General features: G+C 41.8%; 1 protein-coding gene across 5 annotated transcripts in view; it reads right to left on the reverse strand.

Moving 5' to 3' along the window:
• ehmt1b (euchromatic histone-lysine N-methyltransferase 1b) overlaps window positions 1–22,523 on the reverse strand; it is a 79,882-nt gene that overhangs the window by 13,815 nt on the left and 43,544 nt on the right. For all 5 annotated transcript variants that reach the window (XM_061697472.1, XM_061697470.1, XM_061697471.1 and 2 more), the window contains 7 exons: window positions 14,721–14,998; window positions 13,868–14,100; window positions 10,414–10,629; window positions 10,241–10,323; window positions 10,018–10,124; window positions 3,249–3,371; window positions 2,972–3,073 (listed from right to left, as the gene is read on the reverse strand). In XM_061697472.1, coding sequence (XP_061553456.1) covers window positions 2,972–3,073; window positions 3,249–3,371; window positions 10,018–10,124; window positions 10,241–10,323; window positions 10,414–10,629; window positions 13,868–14,100; window positions 14,721–14,998 — 1,142 coding nt within the window. The remainder of the gene's footprint in view (window positions 1–2,971; window positions 3,074–3,248; window positions 3,372–10,017; window positions 10,125–10,240; window positions 10,324–10,413; window positions 10,630–13,867; window positions 14,101–14,720; window positions 14,999–22,523) is intronic.

The following is a 22,523-nucleotide window of genomic DNA, read 5'->3' on the forward strand; positions in this document are numbered from 1 at the left end:
TTTAAAGGTAGACGTAAAACTTTTCTGTTATATACTCACATATATATATATATATATATATATATAGTGGGTATGGAAAGTATTCAGACCCCCTTACATTTTTCACTCTTTCTTAAATTGCAGTCATTTGCTAAAATAATTTCAGTTCATTTTCTTTTGTCATTAATGTACACACAGCACCCCATAGTGACAGAAAAAAAACTGAATTGTTGAATTTTTTGCAAATTTATTAAAAAAGAAAAACTGAAAAACCCACGTCCCTTGCGGAGCCCTGTGGAGGGTGCTCCGGAAGTTTGGAGTACTAGAGCCCTTAATACTAGATGTCCGGTCGCTGTACGACCGGTGTCAGAGTTTGGCCTGCATAGCCGGCAGTAAGTCATACTTGTTATCAGTGTGAGCCCGCAGCATAAACTAAAATGAACATTTGACTCAGGGTTCTTTATCACTTCAGAGGTCTGAAGTAGTTGGGAAGAGAATCAGCACCTTCAAATCTGAGACCATGGCATTCAGTCGGAAAAAGGTGGCGTGCCCTCTTCCAGTTCAGGGATGAGATCCTGCCGAAAGTGGAGGAGTTCAAGTATCTTGGGGTCTTGTTCACGAGTGAGGGAAGAATGGAGTGGGAGATCGACAGGCAGATCGGTGCAGAGTCTACAGTGATGCGGACTGTGCATCAGTCTGTCGTGGTGAAGAAGGAGCTGAACTGATGAGCGAAGCTCTCGATTTACCAGTCGAGCTACGTTCCTACCCTCACCTATGGTCACGAGCTGTGTGTTGTGACTGAAAGAACAAGAACGCAGATACAGATACAAACTAATATAAATTAGTTTTCCTCTGCAGGTTTGCCGGGCTCTCTCTTAGAGACAGGGTGACAAGCTCGGTCTTCTGGGTGGGGCTCAGAGTTGAGCCAATGTTCCACTGTATCTGGTATGCGCCCTGGACACCTCCCTGGTGAGGTGTTTCGGCCACATTCCACTGGAAGGAGGTCCCGGGGACGAGCGAGGACACGTCGGAGAGACGATGTCTCCCAGCTGGCCTCGGAACGCCTTAGGATCCCCACGGAAGAACTGGATGAAGTGGCTGGGAGAGAGAAGTCTGGGCTTCCTTGCTAAAGCTGCAACCCTGCGACTCAACCCCGGATAAGCGGAAGAAAATGGATGGCTGCATGGATGGATGGATTTTACTGGTCTGGCCTACTTTGACACCCGTGATTTAGATTTAGAAGCCGCCTGTTGAGGACTTGAAAACTGTTCAATACGCGAGTACAATGATCCTCTTGTTGACTTGTCCAAGAAAAAAAAAAAATAAAAATTCTTGCAACATTGAAGCTAAGCTATTCACAAGCTAAGCTATTCACAAGTGCCGGTGCTCAAAATACTCAACCAGTCTAGCAGGCTGAACTTTATTGGTTCTTTGGATAGCAGTTTCCAATTGTGCTGACCTGATTGTCAAGGGACTTCTAATGACTAATTAGCCTTAAACATATACAGTGGGTACGGAAAGTATTCAGACCCCCTTAAATTTTGCACGTTTCGTTATATTGCAGCCATTTGCTAAAATAATTTAAGTACCTTTTTTTCCTCATTAATGTACACACAGCACTCCGTATTGACAGAAAAAAAAACTGAATTGTTGAAATTTTTATTAAAAAAGAAAAACTGAACTATCACACAGCCATAGGTATTCAGACCATTTGCTCAGTATTTAGTAGAACCACCCTTTTGAGCTAATACAGCCATTAGTCTTTTGGGGAATGATGCAACAAGTCTGCTCCAGTTCTGTCAGGTTGGATGGTGAACGTTGGTGGACAGCCCTTTTCAGGTCTCTCCAGAGATACTCAATTAGTTTTAAGTCAAGGCTCTGGCTGGACCATTCAAGAACAGTCACGGAGTTGTTCTGAAGCCACTCCTTCGTTACTTTAGCTGTGTGCTTAGGGTCATTGTTTTGTTGGAAGGTGAACCTTCGGGCCAGTCTGAGGTCCTAAGCACTCTGGGGAAGGTTTTTGTTCAGGATATCCTTGTACTTGGCCGCATTCATCTTTCCTTCGATTGCAACCAGTTGTCCTGTCCCTGCAGCTGAAAAACACCCCCACAGCATGATGCTGCCAACACCATGCTTCACTGTTGGGACTGTATTGGACAGGTGATGAGCAGGGCCTGGTTTTCCCCACACATGCCGCTTAGAATTAAGGCCAAAAAGTTCTATCTTGGTCTCATCAGACCAGCGAATCTTATTTCTCACCGTCTTGGAGTCCTTCAGGTGTTTTTTAGCAAACTCCATGCAGGCTTTCATGTGTCTTGCACTGAGAAGAGGCTTCCGTCGGGCCACTCTGCCATAAAGGCCCGACTGGTGGAGGGCTGCAGTGATGGTTGACTTTCTAGAACTTTCTCCCATCTCTCGACTGCATCTCTGGAGCTCAGCCACAGTGATCTTTGGGTTCTTCTTTACCTCTCTCACCAAGGCTCTTTCTCCCCCAATTGCACAGTTTGGCCAGACGGCCAGCTCTAGGAAGGGTTCTGGTCGTCCCAAACATCTTTCATTTAAGGATTATGGAGGTCACTGAACTCTTAGGAACCTTAAGTGCAGCAGAATCTTTTTTGTAACCTTGGCCAGATTCGTGCCCAGAGCACCAGAGTTAAATATGAGAGTGTCACAGCAAAGGGCCTGAATACTTATGGCTGTGTGATATTTCAGTTTTTCTTTGTTAATAAATCTCCAAAGATTCTGTTTTTTCTGTCAATATGGGGTGCTGTGTGTAAATTAATGAGGGAAAAAAAATAACTTAAATGATTTCGGCAAATGGCTGCACTATAACAAAGAGTGTAAATTTTAAGGGGGTCTGAATACTTTCTGTACCCACTGTATATATATGCACACACACACACACACACACACACATATATATTTATATATATATAATATTGCTGGGGTATGCCCCAAAGTACCTCATAATTACATACAAAATGTTACTAACCTGGCAGTTTATGTTGACGTATCCTGTGCACAGAAGATATTCAACAATATTGTCATGACCAGACTTGGCCGCTAGATGGAGACATGTGAACCCTTCAACATCCTAAGAAGAGAAGAGAATTTAGTATTGTGAGTCACTAAACACGACAAATATGAATATTACAATATAATATTACAATATTACTAAAATAGAAGGCTTTCTGTAATCATATGTTTATATTGTTTAGGTTTTTGTTGTTTTTCTTTTGCTGTGGGGCAACAAATGATTTGTGACAGACCTTGTGCACAGCGCTGGCTCCAGCTCTCAGCAGGTACATGGCCGTCTCTATGTGGTTGTTTTCACAGGCATCCATCAGCGGTGTTCGATGATCTTCGTCGCAAGTTTCCAAGTTTGCACCAGCCTTTAAGTGGAGAAATACTAATCAGTTTAAATTATTATTAATTATTGTGGAAACAAATTGGGAAAACGGAATAAGATCAACAGCCCCATCATGTGAAATTTAACATAATATGAACATCTGGACATACTAAATAGGGTTTCTGTTAGGGTTGAGCATCATTTGAATTTGAGTGATTCCGGTTCCTCATTTTCATTCGGGTTCTTTTAGGGGGCTGAGTCAAAAAGGTTTGAATGGTTTTAAATAAGGGCTCTCCAAATTATGAACATGCCATTATGCTGCAGCCCGCAGCATAAACTAAAATTAACATTTGACTCAGGGTTCTTTATCACCAGTATCTATATAAAATCTTTGAACTAAAAGGCAGTGTGTGTGGAACTAACACATTTGACCTAATATTCATCAATTAATGATTCAGCTAAAAGTTAAATACACCATTGTTAAAACTGTTATTTGTGACTGTTTTATCACGTCAAATGGTTATGTGTGCAAGTTTTAACTTGACTTCCTGTTTTAAGCATGTACCCTTTTTATTTTGAAAGGTACACACCGGAACTCACCATTTTGGCACGAAAGGTAGCTTCACACGACACCGGTGAAAATGAAAGTAAAATGAGACGGCAAGAAAAACGGAATGGAACTAAATGCTCCTTTACCTACCCACCGCTAAGAATGCTGTGAGACAATCTGAAATTTGTCCTAATTCATTGTAATGTAAAGTTGCTAGTTTGACCTTTGGTGAAGTTTGTTTCTACTTTCTTTCCAGTATGGTAAATAATTTATATTTTATTTTTGTGTCTGTCATCTTACGTTGGTTTAAAGAGTAAAATAAATGCTAAAAACTGTCAGTGCAAGAGTGCAACCCAGCGTTTAACTTGTTAGGTGCCTCAATGTTGGCATATACATATTTTATCGTTTTACACTCACCCAATTGACTTCAGTGATGTTCTGCGCGGTGTAAACTGAGGTTCGGAGTGGGAGGGAGCACATTAGACTTCTACACATCGCGAAAGCTTCCTTTCCACAATATAATCTTATTCCAAGTGTTGCACAGAGGCGAATGGTCATTTATTTTTTACAAAAAGTTAAGAAACACTTTTGTTCATCGCTGCCGTTGGGCACAAGCACGTCTTCGTGCATGTTGTTCTTCATTGGTTTTCGCCACTTTTTTCTTAGGGGTCGGCGGACTGCAGGTATCGAAATTGGGTACTGAAATTTCTAAATTTGATTGATTCCAGGAGAACCGGAATGTTACTCCCGGTTCCAAACGGTTCTCGATTCTTGATAACCAACCCGAGTTACTGTACAGACCCTTTCCAAAAAAATTCAATATCATGGAAAAATGTATTTATTTCAATAATCCAATTCAAAAAGTTAAACTGTCATAGATTATAGATGCAGGGCCCACCATTTAAACAATTTCAAGTATTAGTATATTTTTACATAATTTGGGCTTCCAGCTCATAAAACCCACGAAATCAGGAATTTAAAAAATTACAACACTTTGAAGACATCACCATTTACTTCTCTGTTTTTGTAGAAAAAAAAAGAAAGAAATTAGGGTCACATTAAATCAATCAAAATATGGTACTTTCAAAATGATATGTTAATCTTAAGAGTTATTTTGTAACCATTGGAAATGTTTAATCTCATCGAATGGCAATGACCTATGGTGTCCCTCAAGGGTCAGTTCTTGGACCCCTCCTGTTCAGCCTGTATATGCTACCCTTGGGTCAAATTCTTCAGAACTTTAATTTTGACTATCATAGCTATGCAGATGACACAGTTATATCTAGCAGTCCCAAATTCTTCCTCAATTAAATCACAACAAAACTGAGATAATTGATTTTGGCAAAAAATTATGTTAGTAAACACCTGGAGTCACTCTCTTTCAAAGCCAAAGACCAAGTCCGAAACGTTGGTGTTCTGATTGATTCCGACCTACCTTTCAACAGTCATATCAAATCAATTACTAAAACTGCCTGCTACAATCTGAAGAACATATCCAGTTTGAAGACTTGCATGTGTCAAGCAGACCAGGAGAAGTTCATCCATGCTTTTATCTCAACTAGACTTGACTATTGCAATGGTCTTCTGACTGGACTCCCCCAAAAAGAGCATAAAACACCTGCAGCTCATTCAGAATGCTGCAGCTCAGGTTCTGACCAGAATAAAGAGGTCAGAGCGTATTACTCCAATTCTAAAGTTTTTACAATGGCTCCCAGTCAGCTTTAGAATAGATTTTAAACTTCTGCTATTGGTCTATAAATCACTGAATGGTTTAGGTCCGAAATACATGAAAGAAATGCTCATGCAATATAATCCCATTAGGGCTCTGAGATCGACAGACTCGGGTCAAATAGTGGAGCACAAAGTCCAAAGCAAACATGATGAAATAGCATTTAGCTATTATGCTGCACACAAATGGAATACGTTACCAACAGAAGTGGCGTCAGTGTGAATGTTTCAAGTCCAGGTTAAAAACTCTTCTTTTTCCTCATGCTTTTTAGAGCATTTCCACTTTTAAAAGATATTTCTTGCACTGTACGCTGTTTTAATGGTGCATTATTTTTTTTTCCTCTTTGTTTGAAATGTTTATAAGATGGGTTTTTTTTCTTTGTTTTTAGATACTTTTATTCATGTAAAGCACATTGCGTTACCTTGTGTATGAACTGTGATATATAAATAAATTTGCTTCGCTTTGCTTTGCTTCAATACTTGGTTGGGAATCCCTTTGCTTGAATCACTGCCTTGATGCGCCGTGGCATTGAGGCAATCAGCCTGTGGCATTGGCTGGGAGTTATGCAAGACCAGATTTCCTTGATGCTTGCTGTCAGTTATTCTTTGTTTTTGGGTCTGGTGCCCCTCATTTTCCTCTTGATAAAACCCCATAGATTCTCAATGGGGTTTAGATCCGGCGAGTTGGCTGGCCAGTTAAGCACTGTGATGGCATGGGCATCAAACCATGTTTTGGTGCTTCTGGCGGTATGGGCAGGGGCCAGGTCCTGCTGGAAGATGAAATCTGCATCTCCATACAGATCCTCAGACGAAGGAATCATGAAGTCCTCTAAAACATTCTGGTAGACTGTTGGAGTGACCTTGGATTTAAGAACAACACCATTTACCAACACCTGCAGTGGACATTGCACCCCAACTCATGACTGACTGTGGATATTTCACACTGGAGCTCAAGCAGCTTGGGTTCTGTTCTTCACCTGTCTTCCTCCAAACCCTTGGACTTTGATTCCCGAATGAAAGGCATACTTTATGTTCAATCGGAAAAGAGGACCTTCTTCTCCTTGGCCCACTTGAGACGCTCCCTACATTGGCTCAGGCTCAAAAGTGGCTTGACTCAAGGAACCCGACAGCTGTAGCCCATCTACCGGATGCGTCGGAACGTGGTGGTTTTTGAAGCTGTGGCTGCTGCCTCATTCCACTCTGATAATCCACTGAAGCCCATGGTCACCTCTTTTGCTGGTGCATCTTCTCCTGCCACATTTTGTCCTTCCACTAGACTTTCCATTGATATGCTTGGACACAGCACTCTGTGAAAAGCCAGCCTCCTTAGCTATTAACTTTTGTGGCTTACCCATCCTATGGAGGGTATCAAATACGGTCTTCTGTTGAGTTGTCAAGTCTGCAGTCATCCGCAGATTGGACCCAACTGAGACAATTGAACCAAACTGAAGCAATTAAATGACACCTGGGGGAACCTGTGCAGCTGCTTTGAGTTTTAGATACTTAGTGTGTGACACTCAGTTTAAAACATTTATGGCCTGCAAAATTTGGCCTGATGTCTTCACAGTATTCTAATTTTTTGAATTCCTGATTTCGTGGGCTTTATGACTTGGTAGCCAAATTATGTAAAAATAAACAAATACCGTAATTTCTCGTGTATAATGTGCATTACTACACCCCCCACCCCCCCCAAAATGTCAAAAGTCAATTGTGTGCATTATACATAGGGATAGGGGAAAATGGAAAAAAAACATTCACATTTTATAAATGTATGCCGCCACCTAGAGGTTATAAAAATGCTGTACACTTGCATTCCAAAATGCCACCGCCACTAGAGGTTATTAGAAAGGTGTACACTTTCATTTTAATATGCCACCGCCACCGGTCATGAACAAGGTGTACCCTACACTTTCCTTCCAATATGACAGGGATACGTATGACTGCATATATGTACAGTTGTGCTCATAAATTTACATAGGTACAGATTTTGTGAAATATTGTTTTTTTGTTTTTTATTTATTTATTTATTTATTTATTTATTAAATCTGATGACTGAACAACAAATATCATTAATTTCTTTATGGTTATGTTTTGTTTATCCATCCATCTTCTTCCGCATATCCGAGATCGGGATGCGGGGGCAGTAGCTTTAGCAGGGAAGCCCAGACTTCCCTCTCCACAGCCACTTCCTCCAGCACTTCCGAGAGGATCCCGAGGCGTTCCCAGGCAAGCTGAGAGACGTAGTCTCTTCAGCGTATCCTGGGTCGTCCCCGGGTTCTCCTCCCGTTGGAACGTGCCCGGAACACCTCACCAGGGAGGCGTCCTGGAGGCATCCTAAACAGATGCCGAGCCATCTCAACTGGCTCCTCTCAATGCGGAGGAGCAGCGACTCTACTCTGAGCCCCTCCCGGATGACCGAGCTTCTCACCCTATCTCTAAACCAGGACACCCTGCGGAGGAAACTCATTTCGGCCGCTTGTATCAGGGATCTTGTTCTTTCGGTCACGACCCACAGCTCGTGACCATAGGTGACGGTAGGAACGTAGATCGACCAGTAAATAGAGATCCAGAGCCTTTACGACCTCAGGGCGAATCTCATCCACCCCCCGGGCTTTGTCATCGAGGAGCTTTTTAACCAGCTCGATGACCTCAACCCTAGAGATAGGAGAGCCCACCTCAGAGACGCCAGACTCTGCTTCCTCATGGGAAGACGTGTCGGTGGAATTGAGGAGGTCTTCGAAGTATTCTCCCCACCGACTCACAACGTCCCGAAGTCGAGGTCAGCAGCGCCCCATCCCCACTGTACACAGTATTGATGATGCACTGCTTCCCCCTCCTGAGATGCTGGATGGTGGACCAGGATTCCCTCAAAGCCCTCTGGAAGTCGTTCTCCATGGCCTCACCGAACTCCTCCTACGCCTCAGCGACCACTAAAGCTACATTCCGCTTGGCCAGTCGGTACCCATCAGCTGCCTCAGGTGTGCCACAGGCCAAAAAGGCCCAAAGGCGCAGAGACGGGGGGCAATAACTATACCCACACCTGCTCGGTGCCTCTCACCATGGGCAACTCCAGAGTGGAAATGAGTCCAACCCCTCTCAAGAGGAATGGTCCCAGAGCCCAAGCCATGTGTGGAGGCGAGCCCGACTATATCTAGCCAGAACTCCTCAACCTCACACACCAGCTCGGGCTCCTTCCCTGCCAGAGAGGTGACAGTCCACGTTCCTAGAGCCAGTTTCTGTAGCCGGGGATGGGATCGCCAAGGTCCCCGCCTTCGGCCACCGCCCAGCTCACATTGCAACCAACCAGTATGGCCCCTCCCACAGGTGGTAAGCCCATGGGAAGGGGGACCCATGTTACCCTTTCGAGTTTTGCCCGGCCAGCCCCCATGGGTGCAGGCCCGGCCACCAGGTGCTCTCCTTCGAGCCCCACCTCCAGGATTGGCTCCAGAGGGGGGCCCCGGTGACCCACGTCCGGGCAAGGGAAAACTAGATCCATTTGATTTTTACTTGATAGGGATTTATGGAGCCGTGCTTTGTCTGGTCCCTCATCTAGGACCTGTTCACCATAGGTGACCCTACTAGGGTCGTGAAGTCCCAGACAACTTAGCTGCGAGGATCATTGGGGCACACAAACCCCTCCACCATGATAAGGTGACGGCTCAAGGAGAGGTTTTGTTTAATGATAATGTTTTTCTGAAATGCTTGACCGGTCCTTCATGTTTTCTTTTAAGAATTGTACCCATCTTACAAATTCTGCCTGGGTAATCAAACATATGAGCACAACTGTGTGTTTTCTAATTTACTAAATAAAAGTACGGCTGTGAATTTCAAAAGAGCGATTAATACAAAAGAAAGTATTACGTGTTCAACTTCAGAATAATTGTATGAAAAAAAGTAACAAAATACTGATAATTCATGTTTTCATCATATGGGTGGAAGCAAAATCATGCATTGTAAAAATGCATAATACATAGGTATAGAGGGGTTTTACAGAATTTTGAGGTAATCTTTGTGGGTGCGTATTATACATGGGTGCGCATTATACACGAGAAATTACGGGACTTGAAATTGTCTAAATTATGGGCCCTGAATCTATAATCTATTAAAGTTTCACTTTTTGAATGGAATTGTGGAAATTCTATTTTTTTTGGAAAGGGTCTGTACTTGTTACTGCAAAAAGTTTAATGTGGATGGAACTTGGTTTGACAAATCATTTGTCCTTGCATACACATCAAATTTCTTTCAAATTGGTTGGGATATGACAAACAAATTATATTATTAACAGGCTGATGATAAGGATTTTAAGACATTTGGAATTGAATGTAATCCAAACAGTTGTGATTGATATTTGAAGGTAATAACATCCATCAAACTCTTTCACCAAGGGAAGACTATGGGAATCCGTTCTTACTTGCACAAGCATATGGCAGATTTCCTGATGTCCTCCCTCAGCTGCAGCATGGAGAGGGGTGCGTTTGTTGTGAGAGTCCATTTTAAAGTTGGGGTCAATACCATCCACTGCATATTACATAAAGATGGAAATTAATCATTTAAAACATTCAGATGAACATAGAATGAAGATGTCCATATATTACAGAATGACAAGATAGAAGTTAAAAAGATAAAACACTTACCCAGCATGAGCACAACCTTCTTAAGCTCTCCTTGTTTGGCTGAGAGGTAAAGTTGCTTTGGGTGAAAACGCAGCTTCTTGGGTCTGATCAAAACAAACATACTGTATATATTAAAAATGGTGGGTCTCACATTTGATGTTCAAACAATTCTTACTAAAGCAATGAAAACAAACTTCTCTGTGTCAAGAGCAACCAGAATGCTTTCAAGAGTTTCTCGTGGTGGTCCCTGGAAAACGGGAGATGAGGCTGCTGCTTCAATATCGGCCTTCAGTTCTGAGCACATGGAGGATCCGGGAACAGCAAGGGAGTCTAACCCGGATACTAAACCAATGCAAAGCGAGCTGTCTGCTCTCCCATTGCCATCACCTGCCACACCTGGGCGTAAAGAGCTGGACATAAAAACAACAAAGGGTCTTATGATAAAAAAAAAAATCCTTTCAGCCAAAAAAGACAAAAGACAGTGAACAGTGAAGACTTTAGGAATACTGTAGAGTGGAACCTCAACTTAAGAGTTTAATTCCATCTGTGAACAAGCTCATAACTCAATTTATTGGTAAGTCAAATACATTTTCCCCATTAAAATAAAGGATGCCATTACAGCCCCCCCAAACCACCACCATTTTTAAATAAATAAAACAGCACTATATTATAAAACATAAATATATAAACATAATAAAACATAAAAGTGATTTTATAGAGACAACCTGATTTTATTAATTAAGCTGAAAGTCACACACAAACGTATTTGTGTATAGTATTTGTGTTATGTGCCTTTAAAGGGTCGCTGGGGCAGGTGCTTTAGCAGGGAAGCCCAGACTTCCCTCTACCCAGCCACTTCATCCAGCTCTTCCGGGGGGATCCCGAGGTGAAAGAGAATCGGTGAAAAAGGGCAGCCTTGGCGGAGTCCAACCCTCTGGGTAAGCCACAAAAGTTCATAGCAAAGGCTGTTCACAGAATGCTGTGTCCAAACATATCAAAGAAGGAAAGTCCAGTGGAAGGACAAAATGTGGTTTGGAGGAAGACGGGTGAAGAACAGAGCCTAAGCTGCTTGAGCTCCAGTGTGAAATATCCACAGTCAGTCATGATTAGGCGTGCAACGTCAACTGCAGGTGTTGGTAAACTATGCTTTCTTAAATCCAAGGTCACCACAAGAGTCTACCAGAATGTTTTAGAGGACTTCATGATTCCTTCTTCATCAGGATCTGTATGGAGATGCAGATTTCATCTTCCACCAGGACCTGGCCCCTGCCCATACCGCCAGAAGCACCAAAACCTGGTTTGAAGCCCATGCCATCACAGTGCTTAACTGGCCAGCCAACTCGCCGGATCTAAACGCCATTGTGAATCTATGGGGTATTACCAAGAGGAAATGAGGGGCGCCAGACCCAAAAACAAAGAAGAACTGACAACAAGCATCAAGGAATTCTGGTCTTCTCACAGGCTATATACCACAGGCTTATTGCCTCAATGCCACGGCGCATCGAGGCAGTGATTAAAGCAAAGGGATTCCCAACAAAGTATTGAAGATTAACATATCGTTGTGAAAGTACCATATTTTGATTAATTTAATGTGACCGTAACTTTTTTTTCTACAAAAAAAATTTGATTTATTCAAAGTATTTGATTTTTTTTAAATTCCTGATTTCGTCGGTTTTCTGAGTTGGAAGCCCAAGTCATGTAAAAATGAACAAATAAATACTTGAAATTGTTTAAACTGTGGGCCCTGAATCTATAATCTATGAAAGTTTAACTTTTTGAATGGAATTATGGAAATAATTTTTTTTTCCATGATATTCTAATTTTTTGGAAAGGGTGTGGAGATGGATGGTCCTTAAAGGGGGGTGGCCTGGTGAGTGACATCAGAAGTTTTAATTTCCAACGGTTTGTTCAATCTCCTCCATGCTCCTTGCGAGTATTTTCACTTGGTATTTGTGAGTTTGACAGTTTGTCCCATTCAATAAACAGATGAAAGCACATCTCATTTATTTATTTTTTTTAACTTTACTCAAGCGGCAGCATATGTAAAGTTCACGAGTAATTCTTAATTTGGCTCACAACACAAAGACAAAAAAGGGAAGAAAACAAAAGTCTAAGTAATGGCTAGTGACTCCAAAACACATAAATTGGGGCACTCTTAAATCAAGGTACTAAAAACACCAATTCCAATGAAGTTGGGATGTTGTGTAAAATGTAAATAAAAACAGAATACAATGATTTGCCAATCCTTTTCAACCTATATTAAATTGAATAAACTACAAAGACAAATATATCTGATGTTCAAACATTATTTTAATTTTTTTTTTTTTCAAATATTCTCTCATTGAATTTGATGCCTGCAATACATTAAATAAAAGATGGGAGAGGGCCATGTTTACTAATGTTTTACATCAATAAGGATTTGGGAGCCAAGGACACTAATTCTTGAAGCTTTGTTGGTTGAATTATTTCCCATTCTTGCTTGATGTACCATTTCAATTGCTCAACAGACAGGGGTCTCCGTTGTCATTGTAACGGATATGCTCTCGCCAGATGACACCATGAATCCCAATCTCGGACTGGGACAACTGTATTTTCACGACCATAAGGCGCACCGCACCGTATTATTCGGCGCAGGCATGGTAAAACATACGTTAGCTTAAAACATACGGTTTCATGCATGCACGCTAAAACATATGCTAGGATGCATGCAACTAAAAAAGAAGAGGTCAGACATTAAGGTGGATGTGAAGCGGAGGACAGCTCCCCACAGCCAAAGTATGGCCAAAACAGGCGGAGGAACCGGCGTAGGGCCTCACCCCGTTTGAGGAGAGAGTCGCTGCGATCATGGGTGACACTGCTCTCTCAGGGGTGGTGGGGGCACATGTGGCTGACTCTGATCACCCCACAAGGTAAATACCATGTATTTTTATAACTCATAACAAATGTGTTCATACAGTAACCTACACTCAGCCCTATGAGATAAAGGTTCATGTGTAAATGTTTTATGTGTGGTATTTGTAATAAATCTTTTGAATTCAAACAGAAGCACATCAGCAAATCAAAGAGGATATCACAAACTTTGACTCCTGTCACTTTGTCCTGAAAGTTTTCCACATCTAAAAAGAGATGTGGTGCCCTCTTTATGAGATAAAATAATTAGATTTTAACGTTTAAACTTAAAATCATGCTTAACCGGAAGTAACGCAGGCGTCTCTACCGGCTGACACTATTCTCCTAAATTAATTACGTTTTCATCCAAACCAATATATGCTACGTCATATTTTGCGCTTCTTAATCCGCTACACATTTTCGATAGGAGACAGGTCAGTACTGCTGGCAGGCCAGTCTAGTACTCACATTCTTTTTACTACGAAGCCACACTGTTGTAACACGCTTGGCATTGTCTTGCTGATATGAGCAGGGACGTTCCTTAAAAAGACATTGCTTGGATGGCAGCATATGCTGCTCTAAAACCTGTATGTACCTTTCAGCATTGCATTTTTCAGTTTAAACATTAAATATCTGGTCTTTGTAGTGTATTCAACTCAATATAGGTTGACAAGGTTTTACACAACGTCCCAACTACATTGGAATTGGATTTGTACCACTGTATAAGCCAACTTAAAGGTTGCGCAGCAGGTGATTTACCTGCCAGTAGTGGTGTCTGCTCGGCCCTCAAGGGCTCCGGGCGGAGCTGGTCCGTGAGCAAGTGTGGGGGGTACAGTGGAGGTCGTGTCAGCCTTGGCGATGGTAACCTCCTTGGCCTTGCTGGCCTCCTCCCCACAGTGGGGGCAGAAGCTTTGCCCTTTCAGCACTGAGGCACAGGCACAGTGAAAGCGATGTGAGATGTTGATGTCTGGTTGGCACTCCATGAAGGTCCCCTACACAGCCAAGGATAAAAAGTCCACCATTTTATAAAATAATAATACAATTACTATGCAATTTTTGTTGAACTGTTTTCTCATAATTCCAGGGACACGTGTACTGCACATGCTGGAATTGAACTTTAAGATCTTTTTAAAGATGTCTTAACTACAAGATGAGTTTATCACAAGGAGCATGTAATGAACATGGTCAAGTGTATATAAAGTTATGAATATCCAAGCCTTCAAATATTATGGCAGTTAATGAGGTATTACTGTATATCTTATTATTATAGATATGTTGCCTATCAGAAGTCCGCATAATATTTCTTGGCAAACAGCTTTTTCCTACGGTGTGATGTTCACTGGTCAATTTAATGGCATTTCTGTCACCTACCAATTATTTTCTAGTTCAGTCTTTGCTAATATCCGGGTTAGGAGGTGGGACCCAAAATACAACCAATAATAATGATTTTCATGAGTCATCAATTGTCACCATTTATGGAACCTATATTAACCTGAGTGTCGATGTTATGGCAATACACTGTTTCTCCTAAATTTATATCCTAAGGAAGGACTACATTTCTTACTTGCAGCAAAGAACTGACAACAGGGATCAGAAAGTGGATGGAACTCACAGCCCTGCAGAAGAAGCCACAGCCAGGGCAGCACTGGTGCTTGACCATGCCATTGCGGTGGTCCTCACATAGAACTAGCAGCTGAACAGAGTTGGAAGGTCGCATCATTTCTTGTTTCAAGACAGCACCCTGGCAGCGGGTCAGTTGTCCATCAACACTCTCAGTAGCCATGCACTTCCTGTCTGCCAGGATGAGAATCTCTCGGCTCTTGGGGGTCTCCATGCGGCAGCTGCACAAAGGTAGCTCCTGAGCCTCCTCCACTGTTGAACTTGACGTCTCTGCAAAGACCAAAAGTCATTGTCAATACCTTTACCGCCCCCCTCCCCCCCCCCCCCCACACACACACACACAAACTATTTTCCTTCAACTTCTAAACTTAACAGGTCCAGAGCTACGAGAAAGAAAAAAAAACTTTTAAGTTCAAGTTAAGTTTTAACCTTTAAGTATTAACAGCCTTATTGCAAATTGGGTAAGCAAGTGTGGTGGACCAGGAATGATTAGTAAGGGGGAAGTTAGAAAGGCATTAAAGAGGATGACAAATGGAAAGGCACAGGCACATTCTTGTGTAGGTATGGAAGCATCGAGGAGAGGTGGTTGTGGAGTTTTTGACCAGCTTGTTCAATAGAATTCTAGCGCGTGAGAAGATGCCTGAGGAATGGAGGAAAAGTGTGCTGGTGCCCATTTTTAACAAGGGTGATGTGCAGAGCTGTGGGAACTATAGAGGAATAAAGTTGATGGGCCACACAATGAAGTTATGAGAAAGAGTAGTGGAGGCTAGACTAAGGACAGAAGTGAGTATTTGCGAGCAACAGTATGGTTTAATTCCTAGAAAGAGTACCACAGATGCATTATTTGCCTTGAGGATGTTGATGGAAAAGTACAGAGAAGGTCAGAAGGAACTACATTGTGTCTTTGTAGATCTAGAGAAAGCCTATGACAGAGTACCCAGAGAGGAACTGGGGTACTGCATGCGTAAGTCAAGGGTGGCAGAGAAGTATGTTAGAATAATACAGGACATGTACGAGGGCAGCAGAACAGTGGTGAGGTGTGCTGTAGGTGTGACCGAGGAATTTAAGGTGGAGGTGGGACTGCATCAGCCTGAGCCCCTTCCTGTTTGCAGTGGTGATGGATAGGCTGACAGATGAGGTTAGACTGGAATCCCCGTGGACCATGATGTTTGCAGATGACATAGTGATATGCAGTGAAAGCAGGGAGCAGGTGGAGGAACAGTTAGAAAGATTGAGGCATGCACTGGAAAGCAGAGGAATGAAGATTAGCCGAATTAAAACAGAACATATGAGCATGAATGAGAGGGGTGGTGGGGGAAGAGAGAGGCTACAGAGAGAAGAGATAGCAAGGGTGGAGGACTTTAAATACTTGGGGTCAACCGTCCAGAGCAATGGTGAGTGTGGTCAGGAAGTGAAGAAACGGGTCCAAACAGGTTGGAACGGGTGGAGGAAGGTGTCAGGTGTGTTATGTGACAGAAGAGTCTCTGCTAGGATGAAGGGTCAAGTTTATAAAACAGTGGTGAGGCCAGCCATGATGTACGGATTCGAGACAGTGGCACTGAAGAGACAACAGGAAGCAGAGCTGGAGATGGCGGAAATGAAGATGTTGAGGTTCGCTCTCGGAGTGACCAGGTTGAATAAAATTAGAAATGAGCTCATCAGAGGGACAGCCAAGGTTCGATGTTTTGGAGACAAAGTTAGAGAGAGCAGACTTCGATGGTTTGGACACGCCCAGAGGAGAAATAGTGAGTATATTGGCAGAAGGATGATGAGGATGGAGCTGCCAGGCAAGAGAGCTAGAGGAAGACCAAAGAGAAGGTTGATGGATGTCGTGAGGGAAGACATGAGGGCAGTTGGTGTTCGAGAGGAGAATGCAGGAGATCGGCTTACATGGTAAAGGATGACGCGCTGTGGCAACCCCTAAAGGGACTGGCCGAAAGGAAAAGAAGATTGCAAATTGGGTAAATTATTTTTGGGCAACGATTCTGATTCGGATGCCCCCCGGACGCCTCCCTGGTGAGGTGTTCCGGGCACGTCCCACCGGGAGGAGACCCCGGGGACGACCCAGGACACACTGTAGAGACTTCGTCGCTCGGCTGGCCTGTGAATGCCTCGGGATCTCCCCGGAAGAGGTGGATAAAGTGGCTGGGGAGAGGGAAGTCTGGGTGTCCCTGCTAACGCTACTGCCCCCGCGACCCGACCTTGGATAAGCGGTAGAAAATGGATGGATTTTTGGGCAACAGTTCATCTTTCAGCAGCACAACAACCCTAACCCCACAGTCCAGATACCTAAGGGGTGGCTTCAGGACCACTTTGTGAATATCCTTGATATACATGAATATACAAGCCCAGATTTAAATCCAACATCTGGAGAGATCTGGAAAAGGCTGAGCACTGACTGCGCTCCCCAATCCAACTTGACGAAACTTGGGAGGTGCTGCAAAGAAGAATGGACAAAGCCGTCCACAGATAGGTGTGCCAAGACAGTGGCATTAAATTCTAAAAGACTTGAGACTATAATTGCTGTCCAAGGTGCATAAAGTATTGCGCAAAGGCTGTAAATTTTTAATGTTAATACATCTGTTAAAATGTCATGTTGTCATGATGAAACATATATTATGTGTAGAACTTTGAGGGGAAAATTATTTGCAGTATTCTATTTTGGAATACGTCTGTAACTGTGAAATTACAGTGCCACCAGAAAGTTATCACACCCTTTCACTCTTTCCACGTTTTGCTGTTACAGACTTATTCTAAAGCCGACTAAGTATAGTTTTTTTTTTAAAAACAATGTACATAAAATATCCCATAATGACAATGTAAAAACATACTTTCAGACAGTTGTACAAATTTATTGAAAATGTAAACATTTATACATGTAAATGTAAACATTTATACATAAGTATTCACACGGTTGGCTTAATATTTTGTTGAAGCACCTTTGGCAGCGATCACAGCTTCAAGACTTCTTGGGTATGTCTCTACGAGCTTGGTACACCTGTTTTGGGGCATTTTCTCCCATTCTTCTCTGCACATCCTCTCAAGGTCAGTCAGGCTGGAAGGGCAGCGTCGGTGGGCAGCCATTTTTAGGTCTTTCCAGAGATGTTTGATTGGATTTAAGTCTGGGCTCTGGCTCGGCCACTCAAGGACATTCATAGGCTGCTCCTGAAGCCACTTCTTTGTTATCTTGGCTGCGTGCTGTGGGTCATTGTGGTGTTGGAAGGTGAATCGACGCCCTAGGCTGTGTTGGAAGGTGAACCGATGCCTTAGTTTGCGTTCAACAACATTCTGGAGCAAGTTCTCTTGAATAATTTGTCTGTATTTGGAAGCTGTCATCTTGCCCTCTATGCGGACTAGTCACCCAGTTCCTACAGCAGAAAAACAGCCCCACAGCATGATGCTGCCACCACCATGCTTCACAGTAGTGATGGTTTTAGCCAGGTGATGAGCATTGCCTTTTCTTCTCCAGATATGACGCTTGCAATTCAGGCCAGTTCTATTTTGGTTTCATCAGACCACAGAATTTTGTTTCTGCAGGTCTGAGAATCCTTAAGGTGCCTTTTGGTAAACTCAAAGTGGGCTATGATGTGCCTTTCAGTGAGAAGTGGCTTCCGCCTGGCCACTCTACCATAAAGGCCTGAATGGTGGAGTGTGTTAGCAATGGTGGACTTTCTGGATGGTTGTCCGATCGCCGCAAGGGAACACTGCCCGCCTTAATGATCATAGGGTTCTTGTTCACCTCTATAATCAAGGCCCTTCTTCCACGGTTACTCAGCTTGGTCAGACGGGCAGCTCTAGGAAGGTCCGGGTGGTTCCGAACTTCTTCAATTTCCGAATAATCGAGACCCTAGTGCTTTTCAGGACCTTCAATGCTGCTGAAATTCTTTTGTATCCTTCCCCAGATTTGTGCCTTGACACAATCCGTTCTCAAAGGTCTGCAGACAATTCATTAGACTTCACTGCTTGGTTTCTGCTCTATGCACTGCAAACTATGAGACCTTATATAGAAAGGTGTGTGCCACTCCAAATGATGTTCAATGAACTGAATTTACCACAGGTGGACTCCATTCAAGTTGTAGCAGCATCTCAAGGATGATCAGTGGAAATCAGATGCACCTGAGTTTAAGTTTGAGTGTCATAGCAAAGGGTGTGAATACTTATTTACCTATTATGTTTGAATGTTAATTTTTTTTATAAATTTACACAGATGTCTGAAAATGTTTTTGTCATTATGGAACATTATGTACATTTTATTTTTAAAGAAAACTATACTCTAAGCAGCTTTAGAATAAGTATGTAACAGCAAAATGTGGAAAACGTGAAGGGGTGTGAATACTTTCTGGTGGCACTATAAATTCAATAAAATTTTATTTTACAACCCCAATTCCAATGAAGTTGGGACATTGTGTTAAACCTAAATAAAAACAGAAAACAATGAAAATCATGCAAATCATGTTCAACCTATATTTAATTGAATACACTACAAAAACAAGATATTTCATGTTCAAACTGATCAACTTTATTGTTTTTAGAAAATAATCATTAACTTAGAATTTTATGGCTGCATCATGTTCCAAAAAAGCTTGGACAGGTGGCAAAAAAGACTGAGAAAGTTGAGGAATGCTCATCAGACACCTGTTTGGAACATCCCACAGGTGAACAGGCTAATTGGGAACAGGAGGGTGCCATGATTGGGTATAAAAGGAGCTTCCCTGAATTGCTCAGTCATTCACAAGCAAAGATGGGGCGAGGTTCACCTCTCTGTGAACAAGTGCGTGAGAAAATAGTCTAACAGTTTAAGGACAATGTCCCTCAACGTACAATTTCAAGGAATTTAGGGATTTCATCATCTACGATCCATATCATCATCAAAAGGTTCAGAGAATCTGGAGAAATCACTGCATATAAGCGGCAAGGCCGAAAACCAACATTGAATGCCCGTGACCTTCGATCTCTCAGGCGGCACTGCTCAAAAACTGACATCAATGTGTAAAGGATATCACCACGTGGGCTCAGGAACACTTCAAAAACTAATGTCAGGAAGCACAGTTCGGCGCTAAATTCGTAAGTGCAACTTGAAACTCTACTATGCAAATCAAAAGCCATTTATCAACAACACCCAGAAACGCCGCCGGCCTCTCTGGGCCCGAGCTCATATAAGATGGACTAATGAAAAGTGGAAGTTTTCTGTGGTCCGACGAGTCCACATTTCAAATTGTTTTGGGAAATTGTGGCCGTCGTGTTCTCCGGGCCAAAGAGGAAAAGAACCATCCGGACAGATATGGACGCAAAGTTCAAAAGTCAGCATCTATGATGGTATGGGGCTGTGTTAGTGCCAATGGCATGGGTAACTTACACATCTGTGAAGGAATCATTCATGCTGAAAGGTACATACAGGTTTTGGAGAAACATTATGCTGCCAATCTGAGCTTTTTCATGGACGCCCCTGCTTATTTCAGCAAGACAATGCCAAACCACACTCTGCACGTGTTACAACAGCGTGGGTTCGTAGTAAAAGAGTGCGGGTACTAGACTGACCTGCCTGCAGTCCAGACCTGTCTCCCATTGAAAATGTATGCCGCATTATGAATCGTAAAATACGACAGCTGAAGCGTCAAATATGAATATTCTTGCTTGATGTACAGCTGAAGCTGTACATCAAGCAAGAATGGGAAAGAATTCCACCTACAATGCTTCAACAATTGGTGTCCTCAGTTCCAAAACGTTTATTGAATGTTGTTAAAATAAAAGGACCTGATCACCCTGTCCCAGCTTTCTTTGGAACATGTTGCAGCCATAAAATTCCAAGTTAATGATTATTTGCTAAAAACAACAAACTTGATCAGTTTGAACACTAATCTTTGTAGTGTACTCAATTAAATATAGGTTGAACATGATTTGCAAATCATTGTATTCTGCTTTTATATAGGTTTAACACAATGTCCCAACGTCATTGGAATTGAAGTTGCATATTGCGCCACAACTTCGTTTTTGAAGTTGTGTCATGGTGCACTTCACACATGGACCAGGTCTAAAACCACACCCCTCACTTGAATATTCTCCTAATGCACTGTACACCATAACATGAGGTATACAGTACAAATGGCGCTTTTAAAGGAAACAATAGAAAAGTATCAAATAATAGCTTGGTAGTTATAGACCAGCGGTGTCAATCTAATTTTTATCATGGGCCACATTGCAGTTACGGTTTCCCTCAGAGGGCTGTTACAACTGTGAAACTATATTAATATTTCATCGCTTCATCATATTATACAACAAATTGATGGATAACTACAATAGTCAAGAATAATAGTTTATTCAACTATTGTTCAATTTACTGTAAAAAGGGCTTTGGTCGCAAAAAATAATATTACTAATAATATTACTAATTTACTAATAATATTACTAACTTATTAGTAATATTACTATTACTAATAATATATTACTACTAATGTGCTACGATTAATTGACAACTAATCGATTATCAAATTAATTCTTTTGATAGTAGATTAATAGTTTACAGACCTTGTTTAACTTAAAATTGTCCAAATTCTCAGAATTTCTCAACAGTAAATATTTGCAAGATTTCGTTCATCCTCCATGAAAACAGACCGATTATTTCTTGTGTTGAATCAAAATAAGACATTTGCAAACATCTGCTTTTACTTTGGAAAACAACTATCAACATGTTTGTCTATTTTCTGACTTGTTCTGGACCAAACAGTAACTGAATCATCATCAATTTATGTTTGTGCATTTTCTGCACTGTCAATTTTAAATGTCCTCTTTTTAATAAAGGGATGGAAATGTAAAAGTTTTTTAAAATCTGATTGATCAAAGAAATAATTGACAGATTCATCGATTATTAAATTAATCGCTAGTTGCAGCTCCAGTGACTAAGTTATTTATTACATATCGCTGGCATGGTGTGCAAACCTCACATCTGCAAAATCATCACTTTTGAGGAAAACGAAAAAAATGCTTATTTGTTGAGCCATTAACATTACTTTCTCAAAGAGGGCAAGCCATTTTCAACACTTTATATTCGTCAATAAACTGTAAATATAACACACACACACGTGGGGACTGAACAAGAGTATCGATTTTTTTTTAAAATATGAATTTGACCAAATTTGGACATAGGAGGTTTCTGCCTGACGGCAGCAATGTAATGTGATGATGATTTGAAATTTTGGTACAAATTTGAGCAAGAATCATGGAAGATGACGAAGATGATTTGCTTTCGCGGGCCACCTAAAATGATGTGGTGGGCTAGATCTGACCCCTGGACATTGAGTTTGACCCCTGCGCTATACTTTTATGCATGGATTTTTTGTTTAAATTATACATTTTAGCACATGGTGTACAATTAGTTGTTCAATTGCTGTTTACTTTATTTTAATTTATGCAGTAACTGTGATTTTAGATTTGTCATCGACTGGTTGTAAGGTACATTTCATTACATGCTATACAACCATTCAACCTATGTGACAAAAAAAGTGAAGCGTAAAGCAAGGCCACTCGAAATATTTGGCCACTTTAACATTGTATAATTGCTAGTTATTAATTATAGTAAATATAGCATTGTGAAAACGATCAACAAACTATTTTAGTCTGCTGATAAATATGTTCATACAACTGTAGGACCATTGTGATTATCCATCCATCGATTTTACATACCGCTTATCCTCATGCGGGTCGTGAGCGTGCTGGAGTTTATCCCAGCTGACTGGGCGAGAGGCGGAGTACATCTTGAACTCTTCGCCAGCCAATCGCGGGACACATATAAACAAAC

This window comes from Phycodurus eques, chromosome 15 (assembly GCF_024500275.1).
Source record: "Phycodurus eques isolate BA_2022a chromosome 15, UOR_Pequ_1.1, whole genome shotgun sequence".
In the NCBI taxonomy this organism is placed as follows: Eukaryota; Metazoa; Chordata; class Actinopteri; order Syngnathiformes; family Syngnathidae; genus Phycodurus; species Phycodurus eques.